Here is a 27,054-nt window from a genome sequence, read left to right as displayed (position 1 = left end):
TATTATTTCTTTTCTTTGACTGGAAAAGCATAGGAGTGTTTCTGACATGAGCTCTTGAGCAAGGAAACTTAAAATTCTGATTCTTTTAAACAGTGCAACTTAGAAATGGTTTCCATGAAACCCTGCCCTCAAATCTTACTTGTTTACATTCTTGCAGATGCTGAGAGCAAATGAGGTATGAACAACATCAAAGGAAATTGTCCAAAAATACATAGTAAATATTTTTACTAGCTATTTTTAATGAAAAAACATTTTATTAATGCTAAATTCTTTTTTAATTGATGTAACTAAATATTTATTGCAGCATTTCTTTCAAGCCAGGGTGGTCCAACCTCAGCAGCCAATAGGTCTGTACTGAGATTTCTGTCCTTTTCCCAGCTAGGGAGCATTTCCCACCTTCACTCCTCTTGATGGCTCCCTCTCGCCCCTCCTCCTGGCAGCAGTGCCCACAGATAGCTCCGGCCACTGTCTGCCCCTGGAGATACTACAGAGAAATTGGGGAAGGAGGAGGTTTTTAGCTGCGGGTTGTTGCTGTCCAGTTTGAGGACTCACTGTCAATTGCTGGTGGTGAAGAAGAGGAGGAAGAGAAGGAGGAGCAGGAAGATGAGGAGGAGGATGCAGTAGCTGCTGTGAGAGCCCTGGTCACAGCAGCCCAGCTCCCTGCTGCGGGTGGTAAGGAGATGAAGGAGATGGTGTTTGGCAGCTCTCCCACCATCAGCCGTAGTTCCCCCTTCCCTCTGAGAAGGGATAAGCTGCCTGGAGGCTTTCTGGATGCTGGAACTGCACCACACTGTGTGAGGATCTGGCAGTTCCTTACTCTGAAATATGTCCAGTGAGGCAGGCAGCCAGCACAGCCAGCATGTGGCCCTCATTTCAGTCATACAGATGTAAATCCAGAAGGGCCCTGCTGCCTCTATGGAAAGCATTTGGGATTTTCCCCTTTGTGTAGCAGGAGATGGACCTGAGACAAAGCAGCTTCAACCCCTCACCAGCAAGCACCCTATCAGCTCTTTGGTGATGTTAAGTTCTTGAAACCTAAGGACTGGGTCTTGGCAGATCTTCAAAGCCTGTCTCTGCCCGTGTGTCCTCCATGAGGTTCTCTGCACATTATGTGGGTTCATGGTGGCCCAATTTGCCCCCGAAAAGTAGAACTAATCATTTTGCCTTTCTTTTGCTGTCTCTCCGCAGTGCTCAGTTAGCCTGTTAGCTTGATGCTGTGTGGCACAGCCTTTTTGCTGTTCAGCTCAGGAGGGCTGCAGCCCTTCTGTGGTAGATAGGTGTACAGTGGATAACAAGAAATGATACAAAAGTTTGTGTCAGGCAGGCTGAGTGCTGCTTGTTTTGCTTGAGTAAGTGGTACCTTGAGATTAGATTCATTCTGCCCCTCACTTTTGGCGTGTACTGAGCTACCAGGCACTTTTTTGAGCCCCAAAATCTTGGGGGTATGATGGCAGGGGAGTCAGATATTACACATTTTCCATGCACCATAAAATGAGGTAGGTGGAATTTGCAGGCCTGAAGGTAGCTGGCTGGAAGTGACTGTGAACTGTTCCTGACAATAGCCTGATATCCCCTTGGCTGGTCAGCTCCACCATCTGGGGTGGTGAATCACCCATGGGGGGCATGTGTTTCTCTCCATTGACCACTGAATGACCATAAGTGTGACACCCACCTCTCTGGGGCCAGCTAGACACCAACCTGCCTGTGGGTGCTGCTGTGCAAGGCAGGGTGAAGTACGGGGTGAAAAGGGAGCAGAGACATTATCACTACCAAATCGTGGTGAGGGATTACCAGATCCATAGATTCCCTCTGTGGTTTCTGGGGTTAGTGGGGAGTGATGCCCCCTCCCAGGAGGTAACTCACAGCAGTACAGAGACTGCCTTTCTCCAGTGGGTATGTAGGAAGCCTCAGACCAGCTGGGAGCTCTTCAGACACTTTGAAACCCCATTAGATGGGCATTGTGAATTCCCTGCCCACCCAGGACGTGCCCAAACCCTGCTGTGTGGGTAGGCCCTCAGTCACCCTGGGCAGGGAGGTGATGACTGAGGTGCCACACCACCCTTCTGGTACCCAGGCTCTTTGGAAACATGGACTGAAAACCAAAGTCAGTCCCTTCTGAGAGATGTGAAAGGAAACTGGAGGTGCTGAACTCCCCCATCCTTTCTCAGAAAACAAGGTCTTATTCTCCCAGCTCTTATGACACCAGGTGCAAACTGGCATTTTATGGTTGCTTTTGGTTCTGTTAAAATGTTTGTAATCCCTCAACATGCACATACATGTAAGAAAAAGCTGTACATAGAGTATGAGTGTTTTCAACTTCATGTAATCTCTAGCTGAATTTAATCAAAACCTCAGAAAATGCATTATACAGACAGTAGTAAAAAGACAGTACAGATCCTTTATTTTGGCTGCCTCAAACCCAGAATATGAATAGAAGGCTCTGCTTTATTCCAGTGATGATAAAAGGCAGTCTTCAAGTCTTTAATTTGAAAGAAAAAAAAAAGATACAAGTCGATGCTAAGGATGATAGGAGATATTGTATTGTAGAGGAGTGGAAAACGGGAGCAGGAGTAGGAGTAGCGAAATGAAAAGGTGGAGTGTAGGAGGAGGGCCGTGGGAGTAGAAAATGAATTGTGGTGCATCCATCAGCATTTCGGCATTGTGGGAGATGAGATAAACTTAACGCTGTCATTTGTAGATGCAGTAAAATTTCTTGTACTGAGCCACTGCTGTGCTGAGATGTTTTAGGAGGAGGAAGCCTCCCTTCAGCAGCCAAATGGGTGGATTTTTTCATAGCAGCTTGTCCTAAATGTGATCAATGGTGTTGGGGTGTACTGGGAGAGGGGGCTAGAGCACACGGCTCACGTGACCCTGCTGGCATGTGTGTCACTTCATTGCTTTTACTCTAAAATTGGATGACATGAAAGGATTCAATCCCCAAATACTTAATAGGGAGAAGAAATCCTATGAGGAAAGAAGAGGATCAGGAGATCTTCCCAAGAAGGGTGGACTGGGGCCTTATAAAAGGGCTCACTCACCCAGGTAATGACGCTGAAGTCAGAGCAGACAGCCTGGGTTACTCATCACAGGCAAGTGCACAGCATTGTCTCATCAACTTTCATCCTTCCTCCAACCCTCAGCAGACCTTGGCCCAGCTGATAGCATGCAATAGTCAAAACCCCTGCTGCAGTAGCTGTTGCGTTGTGAGTCATGGGGCCCCACTTGCCAAGCAAGTGCAGCATTTTGAAGGCTCTAGTTTTATTACTTTCTACCCCATGTCCCTCACCCCTCACTGAAAACTGCTTTCTGTATCCACTGCTATGTTTTGAGCTGCAAGAACACCAGTGACGTGGGGCACAAAGGTAGCAGAGCCCCACTGAGAAGGTACAGTGAGCAACAGCAATGCCATGTAGGGTGAAGAAAGGGCAATACAGCCCTTATCCTGCAGAACAAGCCAACTGAACTATGAACACACCAGTGCTGAAATCCCCAGCAGTAGCTTTCTTTCCAGTTTCCACCACTGGCATCTGACAAAGGAAAGCTGTTTTTTTTTTAACATCTGCATATACCAGTAGAGGTCAGGGAATGACATCTCTACTTTTGACAAAATAAAAAGCAAGGAGTGCAAGACTTACAAAAACCCTCATGAGAAACCCAGGTAATAAATCCATTTCCTTTCACAGGATGGGTGCCAGCCTGGCTCTTAGTCTGGGTTTGGGTTTTTTTCAGACACCAAGGAAAGAAAAAGAAAACGTTTCAGTGTTCTCAGGCAGATCTTTTGTTTTGGCTCCCATTTAAACACGTCCATTTGCTGCGCGTCCCTGGCTGCTCCTCATCATTATATAATCTCTGCTTCTCCAAGGCAGGGTGCTCTCCCTCAGTGCAGGGCAACTACTGTAGCTGAGTTGTGTAACGCTGCCAGATAAAGCTGTTCCAAGCTGAAACGTGGCATGCAAGTTATTAGGTTGAACTGGTGCTGCTTTTCTTTCTCTTTACTTTTTTTTTCTTTTTTAAACTGAAAAAGGGGGTTTCTAAAATCTGTGGACTAAACAATGCACATTTGTGGTTTGAATCCTTTAAAGGGTTTGGAAAACATAGAAATGACTTACAGGCAAAACAACTCTGAAATTTGACAAGCTGCCAATCTATAATAAGGTATAATCACCTTTGGCATTTGGGAAAATAAACATGACAGAAACAGTGCTTTACAATTTGATCAGTTACACTGTGCTTATGCATATGTTGCACTGACTATGCAGTTAGGTGTCATCACATGTCTTAAAATGTGTTTTCATAATAGACGGCGTGTGCATGTGGATGTATGATCTGTCACTAAATTACACGCTGTGGGCCTAAATCCAGCCTCATGCTCTCTCCATTACTGTTACTCATTTTCAGAAAATATTTTTTATGGGAACTATGACCACATTTAAATACCAGTAACACTCCCTGCCTTGATGCAGAGAGGAGGGGAGAGTAACAGGTTTGCTGGCTCACCAGTGACAGTTACCTTGCTCCAGTGGTTCTTTGACAGGCACCATCAAATGCAATGGCTGGTTGCGAATTCTGCGACTTACTAAGCCATGTCTGAGATATGTTTTCTCAAAAGCACTCCCTCTATGGAAACAAAACAGATTTTCTGAAAACGAGGGTTTGCCAGTTTGAACATTGTGTTGAGTCGTGCTTCATCCCTGGGATTGTTTCCCCAGTGTAAGCAAATGTCATCCTTTTAATTTTAAACAGAGTAACACTTCTATGTTGCCTCAGACATCTCGCTCTTTGCATGTTTATGGGGTCGGGAGGCAGAGCTGCATGTCCTGTAACTGCCGCCCCTTTGGAAAGGGGGAATACAAGCCTTACTTGTATTCCCAATGTGTATCAGTCCGAAAGTCCATCAGTATACAATATTTTCCCGAAGGCCAAATTGTGTGGCCTTGGGCTTTGCCGGGAAAAAAATATGAAGCATGTTTAATAGTTGATTTACAATGAAATTATCCCGAGCTCCCGTGCCTGCCCACGGAACAAACCACCAGCTCCCGGTATGAAAACACGCTCAGCTGAAGCGGAGGTTTATCACTCCGGGAGGCGCACACACTCTCTGGCGAGGAGCCGGCCTGGCAGGGAAGGAAGGGGGGAGGCAGGCAGGGAGGGCAGCTGCCGCGGCCCATGGTCCACGGTCCTAGGGTGGGCGGCCGGGCTGCTGGGGGTAGCGGGAGCCGCCGGGACCCACACACGTCCGCCGTGCACCCCCTCAGCAGTCCCCTTACAACCGGGGGATGCCCCCAGATCCCTCCGATCCCCGGGGGCGGCGGGCAGCGGGGCCGTCGGTGCGGGCGGTAGGACCCCACCGACAGCAACCAAAGTAGAAACACTCTCGGGGGCATTTTCTGTACCCCCCCCCTGCAGCGGGCAGTTCGAGCAGTTACTTCCCTGCCTCCCGGCGGCCGCAGGGCGCTCGCTCCCTGGAGGGGCAGGGGAGCCCCGCACCGCCCCTCCACGGCGCCGAGACCGGGGATTTGAGTGTGTGTGAGGGGACTCCGCCGGCCGGCGGCAGCTTCTCACCCCCCTCCGCTGCCGGAAAACAAAACCCACCCAGAAACAGTACGGGGGCACCGGCACCCTCCTGCCAAACCGGCCCCGCGGCGGGAGGAGGGCGGGCGGCGCACGTTGCCATTGGCGCTGCTCGGGCCGTCCCACCCCGCCGGGAGGAGGAGGAGGAGGAAGGCTGGAGGCGGGCCCGCACAGGGCGGTCGCTCCAGTCAGTGCGCGCCGGGCGGCCGGGTTGCTGCTGCTGTTGCTGCTACCGCCGAGGAGGGCAGGGAACCGGGAGCCAGACAGGGGCAAGGCGGCGGGGCCAGAGCTGCGAGAGGAGTTGGCGACCGCGCCGTCGGGGCCGCGCCGGTCCGAGCCCGGAGCCTGCATGGGGCGGCGGCTCTGAGCCCTGCCGCCCCACTGCCGCTGCCGTCGCGCTCCCGCCCCGGCCCTGCCATGGCCGAGGCACCGCAGCTGGTGGACATCGACCCCGACTTCGAGCCGCTGCCGCGGCCACGCTCCTGCACCTGGCCTCTGCCGCGGCCGGAGTTCAACCCGCCCAGCTCGGCCACCTCCAGCCCGGCGCCGTCGTGCGGCGGGCAGCCCGATGGGGCGGCCGGGGCCGCGGCTGGTGCTGCCGCCTCGGGAGCGCTCGGCGCCGACTTCATCAGCAACCTCAGCTTGTTAGAGGAGAGCGAGGACTTCGCGCCGCTGCCCCCCGCCGCCGCCCCGCCGGAGGCGGCCGCCTGCCGCTGCGGGGACTTCCCAGCACCAGAGGCCGGCTGCCGCCTTCATCCGCCGGGACCGCCGCCGGTGCCGCCGGTGCCGCCACCCGTAGCCGGTCTGTCTCCGGGCCCCGTGGCCGGACAGCCTCGCAAGAGCAGCTCGTCGCGTCGCAACGCCTGGGGCAACCTGTCCTACGCGGACCTCATCACCAAGGCCATCGAGAGCTCCCCAGAGAAGCGGCTCACCCTCTCCCAGATCTACGAGTGGATGGTCAAGAGCGTCCCTTACTTCAAGGATAAGGGCGACAGCAACAGCTCTGCCGGCTGGAAGGTGAGGGGAGGGTGGCAGGGGACACCGCACCCGAGGGGGCTCCCGGGAGGCTCCGCCGCGGCGATGCGGGCGCCGTGCTCTGCGCTGCACACGGTGCCACCCGGGCAGAGGGAGCCGCGGCGCTGCGAACTGCCGAGCGCGCTGGCCGCCGCGCACTTTGCAGCGCTCCAGCTCCGTGCTCCTGCTTTCTTTCCTTAAAATACGACTTTCTTCACCCGTCCTCTGCGACAAATCCGAAGAGGATAAAAAAAAGCGGTTTTGCCCTTCCCCCTTTGGGGCGCAGGAGGGGCCGGGGCCGCACCCCCCGCTCGCCGCTCTCCGCCTATCCCCCTTCCCCCCCCCCCGCCCTGCCCCGCCGAAAGCAAAAGTTCACGCCGTGTCACGGCGCCATCCCCGGACAAACCCGTCGGGAGCACCGCCGCTTCCCGCTCCCCCAGGGCGGCCGCCGGGGCCGTGTTTCAACGTCCGTGTCGCGGGGTGGCCGCGTCCCCCTGAGGCTGGCCGGCCCCGATGGGGGGTGAGGGGCGGCCTTGCCAGCAGCGGGGTTTGCCGTCAGGTGGCGGAGAGGGGGCAGAAGCAAACAGGGATGGGGAAAGACCGGAGGCAGGACAAGGGTTGGAAAAATACCGCGTGTTTAATGAGTAAGCCACTGTATTTGTCTTGATGGCTTTGTTAAGCCTTGGTTGCGGGAGCGTCTTCCTCCAATTAAATAGTGGGACAGAGTTTCCTCCTGTAGCGCAATCTCTGTAGCCGTAGCAGGCTGGCAGCAGTAGTAACCTGTTGGCTGTAGGGATTTGTGCTCAGACCTGCGCAGGCTAGGTCCGAGAGACTGGGGCAGCTCAGAGCCAGGCTGTAAGGCTAGCTGCTTCACGCTGCTTCACCCTCAGGTCCTGGGGGAGCTGCTGGCCAGTGGGCACTGTCCTGGGCACATGGTGTTGCTTTGTGTGTGTCTATGAGGCCACACTGGCCTTTGCTCACCTTGGTGGTGGCATTGCAAGGCCCGTGGTACCCGCCAGCTCCACATCCCTGCTGCTAACAAACTGCGCCTCGGAGGCCTGTGCTGAGAACGTATTGCTCACCTGTGCCCCTGCTCACAGTGGAGGCAGACGCCTACTTCTGCGGCACTGTTGCGTGAGAGCGTTGTCAGAATGAGCTTCAGCCCTCTGCGTAAAGGCAGGGACTCCTCCGCCCCTCGAGGGATTAAATGATGGCAATGTGTGAGCTGCACTCATGGTATAGGAGCATTCTGGTGCGTTTGTGACTTAGTTTCAGTTAGGGCCAGCTAAACTCTTTGCTTTGCTTCTGACGACCTGTATTACATGCTTTTCCAAAACAGAGAGTGTCAACTCAAACCCTGTATTTGTGTGTTTTTAATTGCAGAGCTAGGAACATTTGTCACATCGTGTTTTTTTTTTTTTCAAATTTAATATTTTAGAGGTAAGCAGCATCCTGCTAAGGAAATGGGAGATTAATCCTAAACTAATTTTTAACTGGAGGCTTTTAAGCTTTTTAAGCTTTTTTAAAATAAATTGTTAGTTTCTGTCATTGTGTTTGACTAAAAAATGTAAAGGCTAATTGTCTAAAGAAATCTTTCATGAAAACCCGTAATAGGAGTGAAATGATTGATAACTGGCAACTTTTAAATAAGGTAACTTGTCACTTGAAAAGGCTGTTTCCCCCCCCCCCTTGGTTATTTCAGTCTCCTTGAAAAAAGCCAGATGCACCGAGTGCCTTTTCAGAATGAGTAGAGGAGAGCTAACAACCAAACCAACCAAAATAAAATCAAAGCAAAGAAATCCCAAATTCAAGTGAGCAGACTCCACTAGCTGTGTAACTGACAAGGCGCTTCCTATTTTATTGCTGCTTTTCCTGTGGTGCTTTAGCAAGTTTTCCACAACTCCCTCTGACAGATTGAGCTCTTCCTATGCCCACATGCCTCTGCTGTGACAGGGAGAGCCGTTACTGGCATGTTTTTTGGCTGGGCTACCCTCTGGTAGGGTGCAGGACGTACCCTGTCACTGCTGGCCGATAAATACGCATGTACTCTCCTACCCAAATTAAATAGTCCCTGTGTTTTGCCTTGGACACATGTTGCCCTGAGCCCTTCCTTTGGTTGTGTCAGTGCCAGGCTGCTCAGAAAGTTACACACTTGCAGCTTCTCCCACTTCATCGATCTAAGTGCAAGGTTTCTCAAACACACTTTTTCAAGTTCAGTTACTTGTGGCCACTGGGTGTCAATGCTATAGCTGGTCTGATTGTGGCACGCAGCTTGTGCACCTCGTTCATCACCATTTATCCGTCCAGCTCGGCTTAAATAGGAATTATTTGTATTCTTGAGTTTGGGAGCTATTGATTTGCTCGTGCTCTGATGGCTGGGGACCAGCTGTAGGTGCGGGCACAGGGCTGAGAGCGAAGCCTGAGTCAGGCGAGGGCCCGGCAGAGGAGGAGCGTGGCTCCGGCGGTGCGCACTGATCAGCGTTCGACTTTTCTACTGACAGAGGGAGCGCGGGTTCGCGTTAGAGCCTGGCACTGACTTGGGACCGGGAGTGCATTGTGCACGGGTGTTCTGCAGACTGAGAAAGAGGGTGGGTTTAGTCTTCTTTTTCCCTTAAATCAATCTCTGAGACATTTCACTCTGTTGGATTTCGCATATTTGTAAGTGCAGCAAGGCAACTTTCAAATTATACACAAAATCTAAGAAATACGCAAGAAATGAAAAAGAATGTGCACTTTCTGTATAGTGGCAAGGCTGTGTTTCTTATCCAGATGTTGAGGGCTAACTGCTCTAATGCTTGTGAATTATGCACTGCCTTGATTTAATATCTGATGCTGAGCTGCTTTTTAATTTTCCACTAAATAATATTCAACAATGTCAGCATTATCTGTTAGGAGCTCAAAATAGCATCTAAGTTCTTCCAAATAATAACATTTGAATAACAATAGCTTTTAAAAAGCCAAGGGTAGGTAGTAACATAAAAATATCAATAGTAGCTTATTAAAGTAGGTAAAATTGTTCTCAGTTATACAAAGTAGTTTATTCTAGCCTTTCTTAGCACAAACTCTACTTTATGAACAAAACCCCCATTGAGCCCTAGGGAAGCAAAGTTCGCATGACCCCTGAGCAGTGGCTACCTTGAATGAAAACACTGAGGTGTGCTCTGCCAGAGCTGCACTATTGTCAGTTTTGAATGAGTGACGATAGTGGCTGGTGTTGCTCAGACAAAGCTAAAGCAAGAACAAGATCTGTTTCTGAGATAACCAAGAAATTGTTGTGAAAGTTGCATGGAAGAATGACACTCTTTTCCTAGTAGTCATCAAGTGAAAGCAACTTTTTCCCTTACATGTGCTAGTGGGAGACATGGCTTTAGACATCATAGTCCTCCAAGAACTTCACCACAGCTATAGGCGAATCTGGTAGCTTTTGGCTAATCATCATCTATATAAAATTTAAAACATCTGTGATGTGCATATTTCATGATGTCTTTGCTTTATGGCAAGATAGTTGAGATGGATTGTCATGGAGCAATCACAGTTAACCTTTCTTGAATGGTCTCATCCTTTTAGCCTGCTTTTGAAAATGGGTTAGAATAAAAATGTGTAATTTTTCTTGAGTAGAAAAAGCAGAGTTTTGGTGTCATTCATCTGGAGGTGGATGTGTTGTTTATTCTTCACAGTGGCAGGTTTGTTAAGTTCATGTGTATCTACACCTCCTTGACTTCTAGTCCCAAGAAAACTCGATCACCTAGGTTTATTTGTGGCCATTGCTGAAGGAATGAGAATAGGTGATATCTAGCTGCAGAAGGATGAATGGATGATGTAAGCCTGAAATCCTGAGGACAAAAGAGGCATGGAACTGGTGCTTTTGGGTGGCCTTACTATAGGAACACTGTGGTCATGACTCTGTTTAGTAGTGTATTGCTCTCCATGCAAAATAAATTCTGGGTTGCGATGTATTTGATCTGAAAGCCACGTGTGGTGTGAGGTGTTTGAAGGAGTTTGAGAAGACAGGAATAATCTTCACAGAAGTTGTTTTAAGCTTTTGATTCTATATCGGTGAATAACTTAAATCAGGGAAATTCATGCGATTTAGTTAAGTGAAATGAGTATGTCTTTGTGAGGTTTTTATTACACATATTTTCTTCTCCATGGAAGTATTACAACTGAAGATTGTCTTGAAGAGCTGCTGTGTGGTCCCTCAGTGGTGGGTGTCTACATACCTGTAGGCATTTACCTCAGTCCCTTTAGATGATTCTGTAGGTGATCTGTGGACCCCTAGCATCATGCATTATATTATACATACACACACACATAAACATACATAAGTATGTATGTTGAGTTTGCTGTTAATGGATTCTGCCAAGTTAAATGCTATTGCAGTCATATCTTCTTATGTGTGGTACTAGTAATAGCCTCAACAGCTGGAAGTTGTAGTTGCATCTGCTCTACTGTAATGCCTGATCTCAGCTGGGGCCAAATCAATTCCAGCTTCTGCCCACCCTGTTGTTTTACTATTTAGTAGCTTGCATGCCTGATCACTGCCGCTAAAAGTCCTTTGTAGCAGCCTTTGTTATCTGTCTGTGAGTCACTAGGTTGCATTTTGTTTAGTTTCAGGTATGAAAGTTCAGCTTAATCTTTGCAGGTGTAAGGTGCTTTCCTCACCTAAGCCCAAATAACTCATAGCAAAGCTGCATCACAATCACGGCCCTTAACTATTTGTTCCTTTAAACTTCATTTGTTTCTCCTTTTATATTTGCCTTTTGAACCTTGCCTTGCTTAAAGGAAAAAACTGATTCTGAGCTCAAATCAAACACTGCCTATTTTTGGGGCAGTGTGGGGGATTCCCTGCTGTATCTCGCAGGCAGGTTGTGCCTGGGAGGAACCAAGCCACTTCTCAGCAGCTGGAATGCTCATGATGTGCCCACTGCCAGTGGCTTCTGTTGTTTGGTGTAATGGGTCCCAGTGTTCATTGTGGTTTTGAGCTTCCCATCAGGACCTTTGAGATATGCATTGGGAATATTCTTTGTTTTGTTTGCCCATTTGCTATTTGTTCTATCTGTTCAGTTACTTATATAATTACAGGTAAGATTAAACACCAAAACACAACGCCTGAGTGACTTTGTATACTGACATAATGAACTAAATTTTCCTGATGTGCCTGACTTTAAAGAACTTCATACAAAACTGAGGTAACTGCTCTCTTTGCCACTTTATTCCTTTATGACATGCTCAGCTGCTTCCTTAGTATCATAAGTTTTGTATTACTTAGTTTCACAAGTTGTGACAAGTGAAGTTGGAGGTTTAAGGAACTGGGGCTTCTGGTGCCTGGGATGGAAAGGGGAAGCAGTGTGGTACAAGGGGATAAAGATGTTTAGATGAGGCATGTGAGGGTTTTTTGTTTTTTGGTTTTGTTTTTTTTCAATACAATGATCAACAGTAAAATAGGCAGTATTTTTTTTTGTTGTTTTGTTTTTTTTTTTTTTTGTAAGACTTCAGAAATTATGTACTCTTGATGTCTGTTCTGACTTCTTTTTTTTGGTTTCCAAAGCATAATGCTACCTAAATATATGCTCCTCTGTTTACACAACTGGTGAATATTTTGTAAAATGAGCGCTTGGCTTTTGGAACAAAAATGCTGCTACATTTTGCAGCCACAGATTTGTGAAGTATGTAAGGCTGTGGCTACAAAGATTCAACCTTCAGCCCCTTCTGTTTCAGGAGAAAGTTCGTATGTAGAACAGGGATTTCTAGTGGAAGTCATTTTGTAACCTTGAGTAATGAATATTGACGTGATATAGTGAAGAAAGCTGGTATATGGTTTATTGGTTTTCTCTTTCAGAAAGATGTAAAACATGGATATATTTACTTCAATGTCAACTCCTATAAAGAAGGAACTTTAAATTTCCTGATGCTAGCTGCAGCTAGCTTAGTTAAGGATATGGTAGTGCATACTAATATTTTAATGAATTTTGTAGCATTTTATTTGTAAATCTGGTTTCTGAAATGGGTTATAAATATGGGGGAAACACCGCTCATCATAATAGGCTGTACTTTAGAAATGAAGTGCACTGGGAAGAGTCACATTTTGAAGATCAGCATTTGCTGTTCTGCAGGGATCTTCTTCATGAATTAAATTTATCTCAGAGGACCAGTGCTATTCACATTTAAGTATTATTTCTAAATATACTTATTAATATTATTCATGTGTTCATCAAGAAAAGGTGCCTCATTCCTGTACTGTAGTTTGTGATATGCAGACGTCTTAAGTTAGCGGTGCAGCAGCTGTATTGTGATGTTTCCTGGTAGGTCTCCATTCCTAATGGAGGAGGTGGAGGAATAAAAAGAATAAATGGATCTTTTACTGGATTGATGATTATCTGCTCAGAACTTCATTAGGCCTCATGCTCATGCTAGATTTCAATAGTGGATACTGATCTTTACCAGATCACTTAAGGGTGCAAATGTGTTTAGTTTTGAAGCACTTCTGCAGTACATGGGAAAGGTTTAGCAATGCTCCACTTTGTGGTATATGGGACCAGAAGTGGCTGGCTGGGTTTAAAAACGTAGTCACTGAAAACCCCTGGAACTCTGACAGCTGCTGCATCAGACAGAGACTGGAAATACGCTGGAGGAGGGGAGGGCAGCCGTCATTTTGCTCACACAGCTTACTGTTGTTAAAGGCATCTTGCATCACTGCACAGTATCAATGATGTTATAGTTCTGTTTGAAAATATGTCTTATTGTAGAGTTGATTAAACTTAAAGGTACAAGTCTTCCCTTGTTCTGGTCTCAGAAACCTAATTTTTGGGAATGCTAGGAATCCGTGCAGCTGGAAGTGCATTCAATCCCATTGCCACTTCAAGCCAGCATGCCAGGGATGGCTGTGATTACATTTCTAAGCAGCCCATGTTTCTCCAAGTGTTTTGCTGGTGCATGCAGCCCAGGCTCATGTTGGTGTGAGCATGTGGGGCTCTTTCTTTACTTTGTTCAGGCTGTTTTTGTGGCATAGGTCTAAGGGGTGCAAGTTCTGGGGCCTGGCACATGTGTACTTGAGAGAACATACAGGGTATGTGTGGGACATGGTCTCCAAAGCAGTAAATATTCAGGTTTAAATTGAGGTCATTGCCAAAAAAGGGCTTGCACCAGAGATGCCCTTAACCTGTAGCATTTGCTGACTACATTGTCTCCTGGCTGTGCTTTATAATATGTAAAAGCATTTATTTAATTAGCTTTTTAATTTCATTTTAGTTTTTAAATATCTATCATTTAGAGGCCACTTTGTGCTGGGCCTCCATGCTTCTCTTGTGCCAGGATGTGAAACGATGGAGTGGGCTGTTTCGTGTTTCTTGCGTTTTGGTGTTTCCCTATAAAACCAGTTAGAGACACCTCCAGTTGGTACTAGAACAAAATTTTTATTGTCCCCAGAAATCAGGAAATTAAAAACTTTTTTTAATAAAATGAGTGGTGTGAGTACATGAAGGAGTTCTACATGTAAGCAGCCTTTGTGCTCTCTGTGGAAACTAGTTTTGGGGAATCTTGAAGGCTCATAAAGATAGGAGATGCAGGGGCAGCCGCTTTCTGGTGATGCTGATCTGCAGCTCAGTAGCTGAGCAGCCAGGGCACTTGCTCTGCTGTTGATATTGCAGAGGAGGAGGGTAGCAAGTAAGCAACACTTACCCCACACCACTGTTGCTCACCTGGAGCTGGTCTTCAGTCTCCATGTGTGGAGGGGCAGCAGCTGCTACATCCCTGGCTGCCCCACTGCCCTTTCTGCTGGCAGGCCCACCTCTGGGGAATCCCTGTTCTTGCTGTTGGTCTCTGCTTTAATGCTGGAGTGATCCGTGCCTCCTGGCACATACACACCTTGTGGTTGTTTTGTTTATATGCTGACCTATTTAAATGTGTACAATATCATTTGTTTTACTTGTTTTCCTACATTTTTCCCTCACCCTTGTTTTTGGCAGGTACTGTGAGCAGGCAGCAGAGGGTCTTTGGTTTGTTTTTGGAAGGGGAGCTCTGGAGCATTGGAATATGAGCATTCATTTTGTAGGAGAAAATGAAAGTGTTTTTTTCCCTTCCTGAATAAGGGCTATACACATGGTTCAGAATATGGACTCCAACTGTCAAAATCCTGTTGGCAGCCCCTCCTGCAATGAGAAGATTGCAACTTCTTCAGTTTTCTTGTGCTTAACTCCAGAAACTGTGACGTGGGTGGAGTTTCACTTAACCCGTCACTGACTTTTCAGACTGTGCAGTTAGATAAGACTGAAGCGACTTGCTTGAATGTGGTGACTTGTTAGACCGCATTTATTGTGCAAATGAGCTTACATCCTGCAAGATCAGCAGAAACACTTAATATTTGCCTGGATGGAAATTAATTAAAGTTGGGTGACTGAAATTAAAGGAATGGATTTGTTGCCCGTTGTGTTTTATGAAGCTGCCTTTCAGTTCCCACAGTGAGAATTAACACAATTGCAAATGTTTTTTTTGGCATATGGGAGTTTCAGGTCCAAGTCAATGCTGAGTTCTGGCATCTGTAGCCTTCTTAGATTTAGACTTAACTTGTTTCATTTTGTCTGTTGCCCTTTGATAGATGTTCAATGTATTTGAAGCTACTAACAGGAATAAGGATACTAACCATCTGAAAATATACTGTTGTGGTGGTGGTGAAGGCTGATTTGCTTCCAGTTTGCATTTGCTTAAAACTGATTTGAGTTAATCTGCTAATTTGAATGTAATTGTTAGAATTAAAAGAAAAAAGTTACCTGTGCCATGCATATCTTGGATATATATACAGCTTTAAATTTTGATTGCCAAAAACATACTTACAGACTGAGAGATCTTTCATGTTTGCCAACTAAATTATATCTTATAGTGATGCTCTGTAATATATAGAAACTCCTAATTAGATATTCAGAAAATGAAGATGCTGTTATTCAGAGATGCTTCATAGCAGGCCTCCGCAGTTCTCCCCTGTCAGGATGTGAAAGGATTATGTGCTCTGTGCTCCTGCTCGCTGTTAACGTGTTGATTTCTCTTTCCAAAAATACTCTCTTCAAATGTGAATCTTCAAATTAAATGTCATTATTTGCAACCCCCACAACCCCTTCTCCCAGAAAACCTGGCTCTGAAGACATCCCAGTGGCACGCTGGGGGAAGAGGGATCATTCCTGCTGATGTCTCCCTTCTGGAGATGCATAATTAGCAGGTGTAGTTTGTAACTGGTTAGTACCCCTCTTCTTTCCTTGCTCTCATGCCTCCCTCCCCTGAAGGACAGCCCTGTGAACATCCAGCCTCCCTTCCCTGAAGGAAAGCCATTTGAGGCTCCAGCATCAGAATCAGTGGGGATGCTCCCAGAGACCCTTAACAGCAGTCCTCTCAGATGCAAATGAGGGAAGGTGTGAAGAGGTAGTGAGCTGTGAGCAGGCTTTTTGGGGAAGACTGGAGCCTGGCTTCTTCCCTGGCACTGGCAAGGTGCTGCTGTGCCCATTCCTTGGGGTTTTGGAGCCCACTGGTGGGATCCTGCTGAAACACCGCTGTCTGTTGGGCGTGTTTGTGGGTACTTTCCTGTTTGCTGCTCAGGTGTGAAGAGGAGGTCAGGGAAAGCAATCCCATTTCCTCTTAGCAGTTACAGGGAGAAATTTGCAGTGATTCACCATGGAGGTTGCTCACTACTTAAAGAACATCCCTTGGCCTCTCCAGAGGATACTGTGCTGCTGCCTTTTTTCCTCAGTGAGGTCTTTCAGTGTCTCCAGAGGTTCGGGAGAGGAAAGCAATGCTTGTGCTAAAATGAAAGGTTCATGATGGAAGTTGTTGTTCAATGATCAATGTTTATTGATTAGATTCAGTAATATTACTACTATTTTTTTTTAATTGAGCTTTGTGGTGGTGTTAAGGAAGTTTAAATTGCCAGAGCCAGATCTGGCTCAGGTATTTGCAGTTGCTGTTTGCCTGTCACCACTGTTATGCTTGTCCTACTTCAGCCCTGCGCTTGGAACTGAGCTCTGCAGCTCAAACCAGCAGCTGTTTGAAATTCAGGGTGAGGATACAGCCTCATGTGTGATCTGATCAGATTGTGCTGAATAATTCAAACATAAATAAAAATGCACTACATCGTTTTATCTGGCTGAGTGTATTTAGATCTTGATTAATATCTAGAAATCTATAGTGAAGGAAGCAATACAAAAAGAAGGTGTATTTTGGGTTTTTTTTTAGGTGTGAATATGCAGATTGTGACTGCAGGATTAACTCAGAATAGTTTCACTTTTTTGCAGTTTTTACGGTGTCATTGTCCTGCTATCCTTGGGATGGTATTAAGGCAGAGCTGGAAGGCACCTCTGTGCTTTAAATGCTCGGAAACCTTGGAGAGGGATGGAGAGGGCTGAAACAGGAGCTTTCTATTTCAGCTCAAAATGGGTGATATTTTTCCTTATTTCACTTTTTTTCCTGATGAACATACAGCCTCTGAGTAAAACTATGGTGTCAAATCTTTATGGTTGTGGGTTTGCCTTTGCTGCAAGAGCTGAGCATCTCTCTTAACATTGTGAGTGTATATTCTAGTCACTGGAGTATTAATGCTGGTCTAGGGTCTGGTCCCTGAAACTGTTGGTGTGTTGTGTCCTTATCTACAAATGTAGTAAATCTAGCAAATGACTTCTCAAAATACAAAAAAGGATGGGAGTTTAAAGTAGGATTTTAAAATGCAGCCTGTTGCAATTGATTTTGGGAAAATAAAGAGATGCTATCTTAATGCAGACTTTTCCATGCTTGTTAGGAAACTTGAGTCACTCTTGAATAATCCAGTTTGTTCAGTCTATGAAAACCTGATACTGCACTCTTGCCTATTTCTTCTTTACAGTTCTGTGGCAATAACATAGTAATAAGTATTAAAACGAGAAACCATAATCTTCTCTGCTTGCTGTCCAAGCCAACACTAGTCATTCACTGATGCTATGAAGTCATTCTGTGCTTTGAGGTTTCTAACGAAGACTTTGCTCCCAGCATCTGCTCTGGGTAAGCAGTGGTGGCAGTAGTGGTTCTCCTGGTGCCCTCCCACTGCCTCCAGCCCCTCTTCAGACCACCCTCCTCTCCCTGAAGAGACCAGTTCTGCAAAGTCCACCCTGTCCTTTGACAGTGATCCCTCTTTCCCCATCCTGGAGCTCTGGAGCAAAAATTAAGATGTAAATGAATTTGCCATGATTGCACAACACAGTTATGCAACAAGGCTGACGTGGTAGCGTATACATATGTAGAAAACGCCTTTTTGAAGAGATGACATTAAGCACAATTTCATCACCTTCTCCCCAAAGATGAGGGCAACTACGTTACTGGCTTCAGCCCCCTGGTTGGTTAACTTGCATGTCAAAGAACACCAAATATTCAGCTTGTGCTGACTCTTACTGTTGATGGAGCAAAAAAAAAAAGTTGGTTATTGTGGACTGTTTATTTGGGAAGCAGATTTTAGCTTGGGGCCCAGAGTCAAGGCAATTAATGTTACAGTAGTCAGTCCTGGGGCAGTGTCCTGCACTGTAGTGAATTTTTGTACTGTCAGCATAAGCTGAACTGTCTAAATGTGTGTTTTGTTTCTTTTTCTCAAACAAGTGATGGAGTTTCAGTTGGAGGCATTGTGTGCTAGCCCAACAGGTCTGTGAGCGAGTGCTCAGCGTTCCTTGCAGCTGGGAACCGAATTTTAATTTCTCTGGAAGATGATGTGCAGCACTGCTGACTCCTGTCTTCCATGTTAAAGGAGGGGGGCTGATGGCACAGTGCTCTAACTGCATTTTTTGGGCAGGTAAGGTTTGCCTTGACGCTGAATGTGATGCTGGTATTTGTTTTCTCCTTCCCTGGTGAGTAACCCTGTGTGTCACACAGGCTGGTGGGCAGTGCTGGCTTGGGAGCCTGGAGTGGGACTGCAGCCAAGCAGGGGTGTGATGCCCCTCGCTGTGTTCACTGACTCCCTCAGGGCTGTCTGCTGGCTACCCATGTCCTCCATGGACCTGTGAGTGAGCTGGGGGCTACAACTGGAGCTTGGGGTGGCTCCCTTGGTGGATGTTCTTACTAAGCAGCTTCTTGCAGATGTCTTGGTCGTAATTGCTTATGCCATGGGCAGGGGATAGAGGTCCTGTCCATGTCTTCAGCTGAACATTTACATTCAGCTACTGGACCTGTGGGAAACTGTTCTTCCAGTTAAGATGTCTCTCAAAACTGAATCTATTCCACCATGCCAGAAATGGCTCGTGCTTGGCCTGACTTTGGCTGGTACTTTTTTTGTTACCTATAGTAAAATAAACCTTTTTGTCCCTCAGTTGCTTCCCTTCTTTCTTCTGTATTAATTCCTGGCAGGTAGAACAAATAAATTATATCATCTTCATACATTATGCTTTTTGCTGATTGAAAGAAAAATTCTGCAGACTAAGCAAGTAGACTGACCTGATGACTCCCCATGACAACTGCCTAGTTTTAAGTTAGCATTCAGAATATTTTTATCCTAGTTTACTCCTTAGAGGCTAATAGAGTGCTGCTGGAGTAATTTTCAGATGAATCATGCCATCTGCCATGTCTGCTTTGCTGTTTCAGCAGTAGGGGAGGAGAGGGAATATATACATAGAGCGGTCTGAAACATTCATTGTAAATCTTAAGTTTTAGAATTGGGTTTTTTTTTCCTGGCAGCACTTCATGTTTCTCGCTTTGGTTATCAGTTTAACATGCAGCTTCAGCACTGATATTACTCTGTTGGGTGGTCAGTGCTAAACTTCTGCAGACTCACAAGGCACAGGGCACACTTGATCTGGTCTGCTAGTGAATTGAAATGGAAACTGTTTTGAATTGAAATTGAAATGAAAGCACAGTTCAAAAGCTGACCCTTAGGGCTGCCAAACTGGCCAGCTGTAATTTGCACTCCCCTAAAAATAAATGGTAAGAATAAAGTTGTAGACAAATGAAACTGGATTGGGTAGCCTGGCAACACAGAAGGAAGGGTCACTTGTGGAGTGAGTTCTGTAGAGCTCATGTTCAAGACCTGTTCTTCCAGGAGCTTTCCTGCGCCAGGGGAGGAGCATCCCCAGCTCCCAGCTGTCTTACCTGTAGGGAAGAGAAAGCTGGCATTTGAAACTAAAAATTCATAACCACAGCAGAGCATTGGACATGTTGTATCCCATCTTGTGTTTTGTCCAGAAGCAATTGTCTGGGAGACCAGCCAATCCGTTAGTGAGATTCTTGGGTTTGGATTTGGGTTTGGAGAGGGCTGGAATCATAATCTCGGAGTTTGTTCTTCAACCCTATCCCATCTTTGAGAGCAGGGTATGATATTAGATAATGCTTTAATTGTTACCATGCAGAGTAAGTTCTTCTGACATACCAAAAATCTTCCCTTGCTGCCTGCCCTCAAGATCTAATTTTCTCATAAACTGATCTGGCTGGTGAACTGTTGCAGGGCAAAGTACAAATAGATGTTGTGTTTTGTTCGTATCTTTAAGCTTTTTACAAGAATTTTAACTCATGTGCTTGGTTCTAGTGCCCTCAAAAACGGTATTTGAAGAAATTGAGAACAGAATATTGAAGAGTGGCACAATTAAACTGTTTTCCTCTTTTTTCACGCAGTACTGCCGCTCTCCTCAAGGGAATGATATATCTGGTAAACTCCAGAATTAATTATGTGAGGTCAGTTGAAGGCCTGAACAATAGCCTGCTCTCTTTTTCAGGCAAGAATGACAATTTTTAAATGCCAGGAATTAAAAGCAAAGATTGCTTGCCTATGGAGAGAAGTTCTTGCGCCAGATATTGAGCTGACATGCAGGCAGATCTGCTGGCCTTAGATGAGCATTAGTTTATACCCTGAAGCAAATGGGTTATTAACTCTTGTAATTTTATTTTAGCATGTTTAACAACAGATACTGTTGTTTATAAAACCCATTTAATCCCTTTTAAATCACTACAAGTTACTTTCCTGCAGCCATGGGTTCCAATGGTTAGTTGTTTATTGGGCAAAACATAGCATTTGTCTGGTTTTCTATGTAATTTTTTAAGTAATTCTTTAATACCTTGGGTTAGAGTTAAAAAAAAGAGAGAAGGAAAATAAAAGGTTGGGCCTCTACTTCACTTGTGTTCTCCTCCCTCTTCGTTCCCCAGCTCTTCAAATACCTATAGCAGCCCCTTCTTTTTACTCTTCTACTCTTCAAACTCACTTGGTTGCATCATCATTTCCCTTACCTTGCCCCTGCCTGCTGCTGTCACTGATCTGAAAGACCAGCAGAAAATCCTGTCAGATTTTTGTTAGCTCAGGCTTTGCTCTGCACCTCAAGGCATTTATTGATAAATAAGGGCCTTGTATTATGGGATGTATAAACAGGAACATGTGACTGCCCTCTGCATTGGATTTGGGAACGTAGGAAAAAGTGGTGACGTTGGTGGCATCGTGATGCCCTTAAAGGAGGCAGTGCCTTTTCTTAGAGCCAAGGGTACATGGGGAAGAGGCCAGCAAGCTTTCAGGTGTGCAGGAGGTTCTTCAGATGTGAAATAAAAGCTGTCAAACTCAAAACTATTTTCACTTTCAAAGGTAATTAGATCAAGAGCATTTTTGGCAGGTGTAGAGAAGGGGCACATGGGGAGATGTGTGAGTGGCTCTTCCAATGGATAGGAAATATGGAAGCTATTGAAGCTTAGAAGGTCAGTGGGAGGGGCGGAAGAGAATAACCCACTGTACATACTGGTTTCATTGCTGATCTTTTCCTCATGTTTCCTGTCTACTCCTGGGGCAAGCTGCTGCAGCATGTAGCACAGATACCCAGCAGACGAGCTGATGCTGCAGGCTGTCCTTTGGAGACCAGGCTAAAGCAAAAGCACATCAAGCATCTTAATTTTGAAGTTATAATCCAGGTTGAGACAGAGGTAAGAAGTAATTTAACCAAAATTCATTTACTAGGTTAGGTATCTTTATCTAGGCACGTTGTGTAAAAGTAGCAGCAGATGATGGATGCATAAAACACAGCTCACACGCTGGTCTTCAGGAGTTTACCTTTGCCTGTGAGCCAGGGCAGTGCCGTGGCTGAGGATATTTCTTCTGCGGTAGCAGTTTCCAGACTGCTCCAGTTGTTCTGCTGAGCAGCAGGGTTTAGTAACATACCAGCTGAATGTGCAGCTGTGGCCCAGGGCGGTGTTTTGTTTTCGTGAGCCAGCTCCTGGGGCAGTATCCCTGCGGGGGCCCAGCGGTGAGTGTCCCTGCCTGACGGCAGCGCACAAGGTTGAGGACGTAGTGTCCCCATGACTCTGCTCTGCTGCCCTCTGTGAACTTTTGGGGTGACTGACTTGAGACCTGTCTCCCTTCCACGCTGGTAGTTAAGAAAAGTGGAAAGGAGAATTTTGCTCTTCTGGACACTGTATGTTTGGATACACATAGATAGCCCATCTGCTCAGGAAGAGGGGTGGAGAGCACCAAACCTTTCCAGGTTTGTTGCTCAGTCCTGGCCACTGTGCTGGTTGGTATCTCTGAGCATGTTGCAAAAATCTGTCCTCTCTGGGCTAGCCAGTGGGATGCAATGTAACAATGCTGCCTTGCACAGGGGGCAATTCTGTGCTCTGTCAAGTGTGTCTGAAATGGGTGCATATATATGTATAGAAGCCATTTCCCAATGTAGCAGATAAGACAGTGATAACATTTGTTTCTGACTGTTAGAGCTTTCCCTCTTGGCTCTGATTAAGCCAGTATTTAGCCCATAAACGTTTCTTTCTTTTAACGTTGGGAGATCTGCTATTGCAAGAGATTTTGCCATTGGGGCTGGCTGGCATAAAGAAAATACCTGACTGACTTGAAATAATTTGATTAGTCTGTCTTTTGCTGGGAGAATCCCTTGCTGTGGCCTATCCTAGGGATAACTGAATCATGCAGAGGAGAAATTGAAATTGCCAACCAAGGCTTTAAGTTTGTTGCTGTTAAATGACTGTTAAACGAGTTTTGCTGTAGGAAACATGCTTTTTCCCAGAAATGTCTTTAACATGGTCTGAATTGCACTGAAATGTGAAACTTCCTTCCAAATTTAAGGAGAAAAAAAAATAATCAGATGGTAGAATGTGCTTTTATTGTCAAAAACTTCTGACCAGGTTTATTGCTTGTGCTGCTGATTTTCTAAAGTACCACTTACACTGAATTTTATTACCTGAGAAATAGAAATAGAGTAGCAAACCATATGTGTACTAACCTGAATATTCCCTCTCCCCATTAACACCTTTTTCCTCTGCCATGTAACTTTTGCCTTAATTTTCACATAGGTAGCACCAGTAAGAAAATGGATCTCGCTTACCATAAAAGATTTGTTTTTCATCTTGTACTGGCAACCCAAAGGTCACGTGTGTAACTGCTGATGGAATCGGTTGTGCGAGAGTCCGATGAGGGTTCCTCTGCAGCATCGAAGCTTCAGAGTAAGAAATAGAGGTTTCTTCTTTGTCTCTGACTGATTAGCTGGTGTGTAGACCACAGTCCTCTTCTGAACTCCATGTGAGGTTGCCTGAAGTTAGCCTAATAGTTGCCTTTAGTTAAGTTTAGTGGTTCCTTTCTGTGTGTTGACTTGTGATTCAAAGTACCTCTTGGTGTTGCAAGGGAAGCCCTTGGGTAACAGGAGAAGGGAAAGAAGACAGCTACATATGAAGAGAGTTAGGTAGTCTGCTTTTAGCTTAGGAGGTTGGTCTGCTTTTATCTTAGGAGGTTGGTCTGTTTGGGGTTGGTAGTCAGTGAAGAAGAATAGGTTCCTGCTCTTAACTGTTCACAAGGGAAAACTTCATCAGGCGTGGTGAATAACTCCCTAGAAAGGAGGCAGCCTTTGTGATCATTCCCAGAGGTCCTTTTAGGCTCAAATTATGAGATACCATCAGTTTAGGGAAAAGGCCAAGGAACAGTTTCTAGTGTTGACAAAATAACCTCATCAAATGCAAGCCTGTAGTCCTGACTGCATGGGATTAACATGGTATCTCAGACCATGTTGTTTCTAGTTCATGTGAGGACTTTTGGCCTAATTTGTCCTGTTGTGCAGATGTTCAGAATTTAGGAATCTCTGGGTTTCTCTGTACAGATTGTATTTTGGTAAACTAATTCAGAACCAAAGCTCTAGTTGTTGTCTTCTCTGTTCCCTTCTCTGGGAAAAAGGTTCTCTAAGAATGATTAAAAACCCAAGCATCTCCTAATCTGTAGATTAGGAAGTCATAGGTGTCAAATGCAGGAGCAACAGTCTGCTCCTCCAAAGTAGTAGAAAGGTGACAGTCTTACATGGGGATTAACCACTGCCTGACTCCCTGTTTACCAGCATGGGGAGGTCTTAAGTCTGGTCTCTTAAAGACTGAGCACAACCACACAATTCACACATAGTGTAGATGTGTTTTTTCAGATAAATAGCATAACTTCCATGCGTTTGCAGTCTGAGAGGGTACCTTCCCTCTTTCCATTTGAAAGCAGGGCCAGGGATACAGAGCAGAGTGCTGTATATCCAGGTTGCCTATGATGAAATATGCTTTTTTGAGTCAGAGATGGCCATGATGTCTGTCAGTCTCAGGGTTGCCCACTCCCTGGGCAGACTTAAGAAATATCTGAACTGGAAGTTGTTTTGTGCTTCCTAGAAAGCCTGCAGAGTCTGGATGGTTTCAATATGGGGACAAAGGCCATGATGTGCTGGTAACCTCAGTGGGTCGCAGAGAAATTTCCTCATATTTGGGAGTAGTACAGTTTTGAAAATCAAAGCAAACAAATGTGTTTTGTTTGTGGTGTTTATAAGAAAAGGCAAGAGAGGAAATGAGAAGACTTTGAAATGTGAGTTAAATCATGAGCGTCGTGAGTTGTTGTGTTCTTGTTTTTTGCTTTGTAAAATCCTACTTTCTCTTGCTTTACTGTCTAAAGAGAAGACAATGTGTGTCACAAAGAAAAGGAATATCTTAAAGGTATGTAATCTGCTATGTAATGGAAGGGCTTGTTATGGAGAAAAACTGCAACAGTATGACATGATAGAATTTCTTATTAGTTAAAAACCCACAGTCTTTACCTGGAAACATAAACTCCTGTTCATGTTGTTTACAATCACATTGTAAATGCAGATGAGAATAAAAGAAAAATAAACAGAATTAGATGAGTGTTATAAAAAAGCTGCAATTAATAAGGAAGATAACTTGCTGTGATTTGTATTTAAGAAAACAGCTATTCATATGCAGAGAATTAAAATACTTCAGAAAGTTAAAGGAAGAGCTTGTGTAACTTGAAAGTTTCTGTGCTTTTTCCAACTTGGTTGTCCAGTTCAAGGTATGACGCCTGTCTGCAAGTCCCGTCTTTAGACACGTGTTCTTTTCCATGATCTTTGGGTCAGAAGAAAGAGGTTGTTTTTGCTCTAACTGATGTAGGATAAAAAAGAGAAGACTTTTGCTTTCAGAAGCAGTGCTGTGTAATGTCACTGAATGGATCTGTTCACAAACCAAAATGGAAATAAATAATAAAAAAAATTCCAGAAGCTTAAAATGAACCATTCTTTTTGCATTTTTAAAGGTTGAAATCCAAAGTGTGAAGGGGATTAAAAATTTTTTAATGTTTCTGTGGGATATTTAAAAATCCTTATTTCTTGCCATTCTAAATGCTGGGTGCCTGTGCTTCCCTGTAGTGTTGTCACCAAAATTGTTTTGATTTATAATACTTTTTGGAGTATAGCTCTGATGTGAAATGTGCCCCCAAAACTATGGAAACTTTACCCAGTTTAGAAATAACTCCAATGAGTCACAAGGCAGTAATGAATCCAGCTTCTGTGCTCATCACTGTAATATTCATATTATGGCTGTCACAAAACATCACACAAATAAAACCAAGAAACCCCCCAGAAAGGTTCAGTTCAAGAGTTAAATATCCTTGCTTGGGAACTGCTGCCAGTGGGTAGCAACTTGCTGGCCAGTCCATGCTCTGTCATGGACCTGGTGGACTCTCTAAGGGACATTGTTTAGGAGGGGGTGAGGGGTGCTGTGGAGTTCAGGGGTTATGTACTGGGGGCTCAAAGTATTTGGGGGCTGCAAAAGATAAAGGAGTGGAAGTAGTTCAGTTAGAGATTATGGATCATGGGGTTCAGATTATGCCTGTGGGAAGTTGTGTGGGACATGTCAGTGGGAGGTGAATCTGCAGAAAATCAGGCATGGCTTGTGCTTGCATAGCTTTAGTCTATGAACCTTTCACATGCCAATGTTTTCACTTATATTGATATGTGTTTGTGTTAAGGACAGCAAAGAGGAGCAATTGTAAGCAAAGGCAACCTTGAATGTACCAGAACCACCCACAGAATAGTCTAAAGCCTTGGGAGGCCCAAGAGGAGATGGGTTTTGGCATCCTCACTGGCAGTAGTGGGGCAGCTGAGGAAGAGCATGAGGAAAGGAGAGGGCTGAAGCTGTGTGGGGGCTGATGGTGGAACCTGGAGCTGAATCTGGGACCGTGAGTCAAAGTCCCATGACTCCATTGCAAGACCATTAGTCCTTTTAAGTAGCTGCCAAGAATTAGGGCTGATGGATAGCACCAGAACAGAACTTGAATTATTTGGGGTTTTCAGCTAGAAAGCAGCATGGGGTGGAAACCAACACTGCAGTGTGTCTCACTGGCAAGCTCTGGCACAGTAAAACGTGCATGGGAAGAAAAAGTCTGGCCTGTTGCAGCTGTTGCTCTGAGTCCTGGCCACTGTTACCCAACAGATCTTGAGGTTTTAAAGGTCATGATGAATTTGAGTTACTGAAGCATGCATAAGAAGCTACAGAAAGGACATGCAAGAAGTGGAAATTGCTCATTTGTATATTTAAACTGTACATTTAAAAAGCTTGCTGTCAAGAAACACCACTTTAAAAACAATTTTGTACTTTTTATCTGCATTTTTGGACCAGTATTAGAATTTTGGTCGTAAATAACTTAGCAGTTATTGATGCCCAGTTTATTAGCAGGAGTACCCCTGGAATTAACATTTGCTTTTTGTACTCCATTCTAAAGCATTAGTTTACAATTTGTTTTTCTACATGTAATTGAGAAAAATATAACATTTTTTTCCTACAGTGAAATACTGGAGAAATTTCATATTCTCAGTACATGTCATTTTAATGTAAAGATTTTTGTATTCTTTGTATGTCTAATGTAAATTATTGTATATTTTGAAGTCATAGAGCCTGCAGTTCTTTGAGACAGATATTTTCCCTGGAAACAATCAGGACTGTCTTTGTGATACTCACCCCGGATTTTTTCCTTTTACTGTTTGTGCAAATACTGGTCTATTTGTGTTTTCTCTTCTTTTAGGTATTTTTCTTGAAAAAAAAAAGGATGCTGCTTAAGACTTTGATATATAATTTCTCTATAGATTTTTCTATCTTGTTCTATTTTTAATATGTTCTGTTGTTAAGTTTTCTATGCATGTAGGCCACTCTCTGTGTGGATAGAAATATATGTGTTCTAAATTTGAGCTTCAAATAGCCATCTTAGTGCAT

General features: G+C 45.1%; 1 protein-coding gene across 1 annotated transcript in view; it reads left to right on the top strand.

Moving 5' to 3' along the window:
- Positions 1–5,752: 5,752 nt before the first annotated feature.
- FOXO1 (forkhead box O1) overlaps positions 5,753–27,054 on the top strand; it is a 64,106-nt gene continuing 42,804 nt past the window's right edge. The window contains exon 1 of the mRNA XM_034074355.1: positions 5,753–6,588. Coding sequence (XP_033930246.1) covers positions 5,989–6,588 — 600 coding nt within the window. The 5' untranslated portion in view covers positions 5,753–5,988. The remainder of the gene's footprint in view (positions 6,589–27,054) is intronic.

The sequence above is a fragment of the Melopsittacus undulatus genome, chromosome 2 (assembly GCF_012275295.1).
Source record: "Melopsittacus undulatus isolate bMelUnd1 chromosome 2, bMelUnd1.mat.Z, whole genome shotgun sequence".
Lineage (NCBI taxonomy): Eukaryota > Metazoa > Chordata > Aves > Psittaciformes > Psittaculidae > Melopsittacus > Melopsittacus undulatus.
This window is presented reverse-complemented; position numbering and strand designations above follow the sequence as displayed.